Source organism: Engystomops pustulosus, chromosome 11 (assembly GCF_040894005.1).
Source record: "Engystomops pustulosus chromosome 11, aEngPut4.maternal, whole genome shotgun sequence".
Lineage (NCBI taxonomy): Eukaryota > Metazoa > Chordata > Amphibia > Anura > Leptodactylidae > Engystomops > Engystomops pustulosus.
In genome coordinates this window covers 32,359,539-32,368,953 of record NC_092421.1, presented here as the reverse complement: position 1 = coordinate 32,368,953, position 9,415 = coordinate 32,359,539, and the positions used below count along the sequence as shown (strand labels likewise).

The window sequence follows — 9,415 nt, the reverse complement described above, 5'->3', positions numbered from 1 at the left end:
CGGCGACTTTGCTGGCAGCAAAGAAGAGGTTAGCACTCGCAATCGGTGCAAAGCCCATCTCTGTATGAAGAGGGCTCAGCCCGTGAGCCCTCTTCATACACCCTTCATATCTTTTTGCGGCAGATATATCCATTGCAGTTTTCAAATGGTCGTATAGTCCACAAGACGGTAGCAGAAAAAAGTCAGCAAAAAAGAGCCCATTCGTTAAAGGACATCTACCATCAGATTACCTGAAAGCAGCTGGTACAACCCCGGAGCGAGCATGAATTAAATTACAGTGGAGCTTGGTGGTGCTCTGCAGAGCACCACAGGCTAATTTGCATAAAGTATACACAGAAGTATTTACAGAAATGTGGCTGTGCAAAGATATAAGAAATGAAGCTTGGGGCACACGGGGACGGGGAGGTAAGTAATAGTCATCTACAGTCAAGTAATCAGATGGTTGATGTCGTTTAAAGGGTTAGATGAGAACATCCCTTTAACACTTTCAAGATGCTGTGGGAGCACAGAGCAAGTTATTGGTTTTATTTTACAAAAAGGGGCACAGTATGTAATTTCTTTAATAATGCAGGTAAGTTCTTATAACAGTCCTCTGGTTATGTATACATATCATAATTCAGCAGCTATTACAGGCACAGTCCACCTTTTTTATGGTAGGTTTTTTGATTCCTTCCTGCGTTTATACTCAATATCGGCTCCAATTAGCACATTTTTGAGGAAAAAGTTGCAACCTTTATGACGAATGAGCCCCACTGAGCAGCCAGACCCCAAAACCTGGGAGCTTTGTAATCATAAAGGGAATCTTTGTGAATACACATTCAGTAACACAAATCCTCCCAAAAATGGTCTGGCTTCTATGTTGAGCGACTGATACTACAAAGTGACCGTCACTGGTGGTAATGGAACAAGTTTCCCCTCATAAACAAGTGGCGGGAGGAGGCGGTGGAACAATAACTTCAAACGTTACCAGCGCGCGCACGACTAGAGCACTCTACAGCCTCTCTCTCCCCAACTTTATGTGTTCCGCCCCCGGAAACACGTCAGCACGTAGCTCCTGGGCCGCTGCACGCTCACGTTTTCACTTCCGGTTGGGAGCCCGCGCTTCGGCTGTTGAGTGTGGGGATCTTTGGGCCTGACGCTGCGTGTTGCGCAGGTTTCTTATACTCCTCACCATGTCCCGGTCATCTTTGATGCCAAGGATTTACATCGGAAGACTCAGTCACCGCGCCCGGGAGAGGGATGTGGAGCGCTTCTTCAAGGGTTTCGGGAAGATCGTGGAGGTGGATCTTAAGAATGGGTGAGTGTCCGCTCATGTGTGTGCACGGACTGATGCGTATCGCATTATATAAGTCTTCCCAGAACTCTATGAGTACAGACACTGGGCGCCCCTAGGAGCTGTGTAGCGGCCGCCTCTAGGAACTGCCGCTCCAGTGTCTTTGTAATGTAATTCTGCGCTGCTTATGGCCAAGTAGTTAGCGAGTGGATTATCCGTTTAGTTTTCAACGCCTTTAATGTTTAAAGGGGTTGTCCCATCATGGCAACTTAGGTCTGCGATCTGCACCCCAATGTAGAATTCTCTTAGAAATTGCACCCATTTGCCTATTATCTCAAATCATGTAAAAACTAATTTTAGCAGTGGTGCTGTCACACTAGATGCCATTATTTTGTGTTCTTTTGGACTTAGAAACATTAGGTGTTATGTTGAATTTAAGAATTTTTCCGTAGATACAGGTAAAAAAAATGTATATGGTCAAACTTGGCACTATGTAACTGCAACTCTGGCCATAAAAGCTGCAGCATGTGGCTCTCATAGAAAGTCATGTGACCGGATCCATCCCAGTTACGCGGTCACATGACCTTCTACAGTGATCATGACTTTGTGCAGTGAGGAGCTTTGCCAGTTTTAACGTGCGGCAGCCCCTATCCCGCTTTGTGGGAAAGGGGGGTGGCTTTGGGGTGGAAGCGCCTTTCCCGCTCTGGTGGGGAGGGATTTTGGTGCGGCAACCTGCAGCCTAGGGGAGGGGGGAAAGCCATGTTTTAATTAAAAAAAAATATAAAAATTTGTCTGAGGGGTTCCAGACTCCATTAACAGCTATGGAATCCTGAACGTCTCAGGCTGATTTGAATAATAAGTAACTCCTTTTTATAAAAACAAATGTAAGAAGCTAAAATAAGAGTGGATCCTGCTATAGGGGGCACACACCTGTAGTAAGTGTGCTTGACTTCCAATTTTCTTGAAGACTTTATACGTCTAGGAGTTAGCTATTTGTAGTATTGAAAATTTCATACTCCTTGCCTAAAAATATTCTTCTAAAAACATTGAGTGTCGTTTTATTACCCTTCTGCAAAAATGTTAGTGTGACCTTTGCTCTGAAGTTCTTCTGTACATCTTACTATTTCACAAACAGCTCTGCACTGCAGGACCTTATCACCTTTACTGCAATAAGAGCTGTAGCAAGGTGCAACCTCAGTCGCTGCTTTATATTTTAGGACCTTTGCTCTTTGCATGTGATGGCGTTATTATACTTTCTACTAAATGTAATTTTTTTTTTTTTATGTCTTTAAGTTATGGATTTGTGGAATTTGAAGATCTTCGTGACGCTGATGATGCTGTGTATGAAATGAATGGCAGGGATCTATGTGGTGAGCGAGTCATTGTGGAACATGCTCGAGCGCCAAGGAGAGATTTGCGCAGTAAGTATAACTATAAAGGCACTTTAAATCATGTTAATCTCTGGAGACTTTGGGAAGCATTTACTTAATTAATTGCATCTATTGGAAGCTTGTGGATACTACCGACCCAGCTGTGCAAAGCTTTGAATGGCTCCTCAACAGTCTGTAGGCATGAATACAAGGGTTCGAGTAACCACATGAAACACATTGTTGCCACTTGAGTGGATTATCAATTGGTTTTATGCCTATAACCTAAGCTTTATAGTTCATCAATATCACATTGTGATATAATGCTTGACTGAATGGTCCACTCTACATAAGGCTTTGGCTGTGCCCAGTGTAACAGCTCAGCCGCCTATTGAAACATTGTATTGGCAGGGTTGTTAGAAGTCTGCCCCACCAGCTTCTGATAAGAATATTCTGGATTACCAAGTGAAACCCGGTTGCCTTCCCTTATTTTTTAATGGTAAATTCTACATTATGGGGAAGAAGATATTATTGGGGGGGGGGGGGGATATAATGTCTAAAAAAAACAAGCCGTTTTCAATGTCGATTTTATGGCAAGCAACAGCTGGTAACCTCTATGGAATGGAGAAGGGATTTTATCCAAGACCTTAACCAAACATATGCCTTAAAGGGAGCCAGTGGTTTGGGACACTAAAATAACCACAGTTCCTTATGTCTCTCAGTGACTGCAAAAAAACCCCCACAATCTCATTCAGTGAAGGCAGTGCACCCTGGTTTCATTGAAGCATCGCAAAGGCGCCAGCCTAATCATAGACGTGTCTGATGTGACAGTGATGGCCAGAGTTCTTAGAAGTCGTCTTGGAACACTGTAACCTATTGTTTGTGTCCCAAATCGCCCTGACAGGTTCCCTTTAAGTTACTCCCTTTTGCTGAAACCACTCCAAGCTCTGATCTCAGACTGCAGCACAGTCTGTATGAAAAAAGCAAGGAAAAAAATGTAGGGCAGTTTAATGGAAAATGTGGTAGTCTAGATAGTCTTGGGCTGCTTTCACGCAAACTTGTGAAAACAGCCGTGAACAACTTGTAACGTTGCGTTACTGGTTGCATACGTTCCAATGCCTTTCTTGGACGTATTGCCCATCGTACCGGGGTGGGAAATGGGGCAGACTCTACCAGTATCTGTCATGCTATGAAACTCCCATTTGTTGGCTTATTTTATTCCACAAAACTGGGACAATTATTTTTGGCACAGACTTTTTGCCAGGTTGAGCTTGCTGCGGAAACCACTCCATTTATATGAATGTCGCTGATTTGTGACATAATGGAGGAGACCGAAACAAGTCCCATTGTTATGCTGCTGAAAGTCTGCTGCGTAAAGTTACTTGTGTTGTGGCTTTTCAATCTGCAGCAGATCAGTTAGTGGCAGTATTTCAATATCTGCCATGCAAAGCCTTTACCTTAACTGGAGTTGTGAAAGGTTTATGAGTGGCCATGACCAGTGCGTCCTTGGTCTTGATGGAATTTTTAGCTTTACCAGATATGTCCTTTCCTTGTGGAAGTCATCAGGCACGCTTGGCTGCCTTGCATACATAACTCTGTAACATCTAAGCACTGGTTACAAAGGTTCACCATTAGCCCCTGTTAGGAATAGCTATATGGCACAGAGCTGTACAGTACCAGACAGGGAATAAATGATCTTCCCTCTTTTGGCTACTGACTTTTCTACACCAGTTTATTGCACTAACATACTCTAAAATGGGTGAGTATTTAAATTTTTCTGTAAACTTAAAGACAAACTTTTATAAATTTTATGTTCACCAAAATAATTTGTGCATGAAGAGTGGTTTTGAAATACTCAATTTTTTCATTTTATATATGATATTGAATATATCAAAACCCACCCTCCTTTTGGCCTTGTGACACATTGCTGTTCTACCTAACTATTGCCTTAACTATTTAAAATGGTCGAGAATGTGTGGTGTATGGTTCAGTGACCATTTTAATAGACTGCCATTGGGAGAATATGCAGAGGCTAGCATGGGGCTGACTCTGGGTCTGTCTCCAAGTAATATTGACTATGCAGCCTCTTCCTTCCCCCGCCTCTCTCTTCTTCTCGTGAGATCCGAGGAGGTGCCACGGGGGGGCGCGTACGTGGGTGAGCGCGTTGGGTTTACCAGTCGGCGGGGGGCCGAGGCTGCTGAGCGTGGGCGTCAAAAGGGAGCCCTTTACTTAAAGGTAAGTGAATTTGGGGTGCATGTGCGTTTTGATGAGAAATTGTTTATGGGTGGGTGGTATGGATGAGCACATGATTAGCAAAGATGAAGAGTAGACAGACCACAATGGTAATATTGGTTACGAAATGAGACATAGCAAAACTTAGGCAAAGGAGAACATTTTATATTTGTTTGCCAGCTAGTTAACCTATGGAATAACTGTTCAGGGTAAATGGCTTAATTTTATATATGGGGCAAGAGTGTGCAGTTTTCCCATATTTCTTTAAACTGCACATCTACCACCTCTGAATTCTTTTCTGTTCCTGTGTCTCAGGTGGCTATGGCTACCGTAAGAGCGGCAGTGACAAGTTTGGACCTCCAGTTCGGACAATGTATCGTCTCCGAGTGGAGAACCTGTCTACAAGGTGCAGTTGGCAAGACTTAAAGGTGAGATTATGACCTCCATGACACACATGACCTATTTATTGGATGCGAACACTTGCACACACTGCTGGGGATGGAAGTCTACACCATTTTTACCCATCAGTGTCTCCCTCTCTCTACAACCCCCTCATTCCTGTACTTCTTGACCTAGCCTCTGTTCTCCTGCAAACATCCATGGGTTTGTGTGCACTCTTTAAGTACTTGAATTGCCTCTAGCGTGCGCCAGATTTGCTATTGAATCTGAATTGGGAGCAATCTGCACTATAACGTGGAAAATGTGGGCCAATGTGTGAACTACTTGACAGTTTTGTTTTATCATTTTCAATTATAAATGAATAAATGACATTACCACAACACAATCAACAATTAAACCAAACCTTCTACAGAAATTAATAAATCAATATAGGCAAAAGTATTATATTAATTAGAGTACTCATTTTGCAGTTTATAAGTACAACTTCCATGAGGACAAATGGTCTTTTATGTGGTTCACAGGTTGAATATATTTTTCGCTAAAGCTTTTTTTTTGTTCTAATACCAAATCAAAAAGGGGAAGCAGGGGCTCATGGCATCATATTGATCTGATGCAAGGAATCCCATCCCCAGCAGTGTGCATGCTGGCATGTTAGATATGTGGTATTTGGGGAACCTGCCTAATCTGTTTTATAACCCTGCAGAAATGCTGTTTCATGAATTTCAGACAAAATCAAGTGAATTTATTCTACCCATTTATTTTAGGATTTTATGCGGCAGGCAGGAGAAGTTACATATGCTGATGCTCATCACAGACGCCCCAATGAAGGAGTTATTGAATTCCGCTCCTACTCTGACATGAAAAGAGCATTAGAAAGACTGGATGGTAAAGAGGTGAATGGCCGAAAGATCCGTCTTGTTGAGGACAGGGCTGGGTCCGTGCCCAGACGCTCATCTTCTCGCAGCCGATCAAGGTAAATAGTTTGGTTCCAGTAGTATTGGATCTTGGGCCTCACAGTTCATGGATCTGAGAGCTAGCTGCGTGAGGTGTATTGTGTACATTTAGCTGGGATGCAGGCAATTGAAGGCGGCCTGTTGTGTACATATATTTGTGTGCCTAAGGTTTTAAAGGGGTATTCAGTTTAGGCAAATGTTATCTACATAATGAAAAGTTGTAGTTTTTCAACACTACGTAGGCTATCATAGTATATAAGGCCGAAAAAAGTCCATCAAGTCCAACCTTCAAGAGTGCTATGATACGTAGGCTGTTGTATGAGGAAATGGTGGTCACATTTATGTTATAAATTTGTATAAAGTAATTCATATTCCCCTTCTCTTGCTGCTCCATTTGAGAGTTATACAGGACCTCTATTATCTTAATCAGTGGCCAATGCATGTATCTCAAGTGACCCCCGTGGATAGGGGGAAATCTTCCATAATGGGCTAACACATTTAAACTACAAAATATTTTTTCATTTGGTACAGTACTTGGCATTACTAGAAAATTCCCAAATTTTTACATTTTTGGTGTCCCATTTCAGGTCTCGATCATGGAAGAGCAGCCGCTCTAGATCAAGGTAAGTGACGCAGTCATAATGTAACTTGTTTTATTATGTGAAAAATAAAACAATTTTAATTTTTTTTTTTGTGCAAATTTCTTTCCTCCAAAACATTTTACAGGTCTCGAAGCAGAAGCAGACGTCGAGATCGCAGAAGCAGGAGTCGTAGCAGAGACAGGAGGGATAGCAGAAGTTTTAGCAGAAGCAGAAGTAAAGGCAGAAGCAGGAGCAAAAGTCGAAGCAGAAGCTTGAGCAAGACTAGAAGAGGAAGAAGCCGTAGCTACAGTAAAGATAGGAGCAGGAGTCCAAGCAAATCAAAAAGGATTAGAGACAGCAGAAGTCCCAGTGCAGAACAAAAGAAGAGAGCAAGTCGCAGTAGGGAAAGGGAAAGTAGGAGCCGGAGCAAAGGGAGGGATAGCAAGAGTAGAAGTCATAGTAAGGATAGAGAAAAGAATGGGAGCCAAGAAAGAAGCCCAGTAAGGCAGATAGAAGACAGGGAAAGAAGTCTGAGCAAAAATAGAGAGAGGAGCCACAGCAAGGAAAGAAGGGATAGTAAGCGGAGAAGGGATAGGAACAGAAGTCGCAGCAAGGACAGGAGAGATAGTAGGACCAGGGACAGAAAGAAAAGGGACAGAAGCCGTAGCAATGATAGCAGAGGCAGGAGTCGGAGCCATGAAAGGGAGAGAAGCCGGAGCCGCAGCAGAGATGAAAGGAAAAGAAAGCGGGAGGAAAGCAGAGACAGAAGTCGCAGCAAAGAAAGAAGCAGTAGGAATGGTAGAACAAGCCAGAGCCCAGAGAATAATCTGAAACGTAGCCGCAAAGATCGAAGCAGCAGTAGCGAGCCTTCTAACAAAGGCAAAAAAGAGGACACTGTAGCATTCACTACAGAGTCTGACCAGGAAATTGAGGAAGGCGAGATAGTCTGTACAGACGAAGGGCCTGTGGATAGTAAACCTGCTCCACCCTCTCCTACTCCTCCTCCCGTGGAAGCTCATCTCCCAGAGGAGGTGGAAGAAGAAGCCGCTCAATCGGTTACTTCTCCTCCCAAACAGGAGTCCAGACCATCCTCCCCCGGGGAGACTAAACCGGCCTCCCCCGAGGATCCTAGACCATCCTCCCCTGAGCAAACTAGACCATCCTCCCCCATGGATCCGAGACCATCCTCCCCTGAGCAAACTAGGCCATCCTCCCCCGGGGATCCTAGACCGGCCTCCCCCGAGGATCCTAGGCCAGCCTCCCCTGAGGAAACTAAATCAGCCTCCCCTGAGGAAACTAAATCAGCCTCCCCTGAGGATCCTAGACCAACCTCCCCCGAGGAACCTTCACAAGTTGACAACTTAAATGAATAGTTGCACTCTATTCCTTATGTTGATGTTTTTTATATTTATTTCAGAAATTAAAACATTTTAATATATATCTCCTGGTCGGTAAGCATCCCTCCAATGCATTTCTTTTTTTTTTTAAGAACACAATTGTTATTGCTGGGAGACTTTGCAAGTTAATTTGATGCATGACCTTATTAGGTGAAATATTTTGTATGCTTATGGAGATAGCTAAGTGTTGATAATATCAAGAACCCACGTTCCTAGTTTCTGAGAATTACACCCTAAAATCTTATGGTGTTGCTTTAGACTTTATTATTTTATAATTTTTTTTTTCTTTAATCGAATAACCTGTAAAAAAAAATTTTGTGCCAATTGTTCCGTTGTGATTCCTTTTTTTCTTAATGGTGAATTCGCACCTGGTTTCCTTTCAGATTGAATAAAGACTATTTTTGCTTCGGAGATCAGTAATCATTATTAAGTAGTTCTATAAACCAAACTCTTCTAAATGGAAATGATCTGCCAATCGCTGTATTATAGTTCTTTACATCACAATGTACCAGTCATGTTACAATCCTCGTCTGCTATGGTCATCTGAGCGTCTGTCTGTTTCAGTTGCCTCTCGTGTACCATAAATTTCAAAAGGGCTTATGTCCCGTCTACATAGTTTGTCAGAAAGTGATGATATCCTTCCCACCCCTCCCACACACACCCCACCACCACCCTCCCTAGCCTACAGGAGAGGAGCTTCTCCCCTGAGCATGTACATAAAATTCAGCACCCATTCCTCTAAATTAAAAGGGGGAATCAGGAGTGCACAAGCCATGCTTACACACCACATGCAGCCTGCACCCTGCTGATGGCAGATCTCGCTGCTCTCGGGTCCGGTCCTGCCCTGCCGCTCGATTCTGTGTCCTGACACTGGTCGTATGCATTGAGGTCAGGACCCAGGATTGGTAAGTACTTGTGCTGTACTGTTATCCTCCTGGTGCAGTTCTGGTTCCTGATGATACAACCCACTTGGGACACTCAGTCAATCTATATTGGCTCATCATATTTTGTAGAGCTTTACAGTATGGCCCTAAAACCAATAAATGTTGCTCACCCCTGGCCTACATCCTGTGATAACAGACATTTAAAGCATCGCAATAAATGAATACAATTTCATATATTTGTGAAGTCTGAGTTGATCCAGTGAAATCAGGATTAAGACTCCACAGCCCTGTAGCACATAGTCAGAAAACAAAGCCCTGGGAACAATTGG

General features: G+C 43.3%; 1 protein-coding gene across 2 annotated transcripts; it reads left to right on the top strand.

Annotated features, from left to right (window-relative positions):
* Positions 1-1,052: 1,052 nt before the first annotated feature.
* Positions 1,053-8,613, top strand: LOC140106532 (uncharacterized). 2 transcript variants are annotated; one of them, XM_072131014.1, is made up of 6 exons: positions 1,053-1,297; positions 2,567-2,694; positions 5,188-5,300; positions 6,036-6,244; positions 6,812-6,847; positions 6,951-8,613. In XM_072131014.1, the coding sequence occupies exons 1-6, from the start codon at positions 1,173-1,175 to the stop codon at positions 8,176-8,178; spliced, it is 1,839 nt and encodes a 612-aa protein (XP_071987115.1). In that variant the 5' UTR covers positions 1,053-1,172; the 3' UTR covers positions 8,179-8,613. The 2 variants fall into 2 exon arrangements, with proteins under 2 accessions (XP_071987115.1, XP_071987116.1); XM_072131015.1 differs by lacking the exons at positions 1,053-1,297; positions 2,567-2,694 and adding an exon at positions 4,761-4,875.
* The last annotated feature ends 802 nt before the right edge of the window (positions 8,614-9,415 follow it).

Coding starts and splice junctions, on each gene's coding strand:
- LOC140106532 (XM_072131014.1), top strand. CDS start 1,173: ATGTCCCGGTCATCTTTGATGCCAAGGATTTACATCGGAAGACTCAGT. Junction 1,298..2,566: donor GAGGTGGATCTTAAGAATGG/GTGAGTGTCCGC, acceptor TATGTCTTTAAG/TTATGGATTTGTGGAATTTG. Junction 6,245..6,811: donor TCTTCTCGCAGCCGATCAAG/GTAAATAGTTTG, acceptor GTCCCATTTCAG/GTCTCGATCATGGAAGAGCA.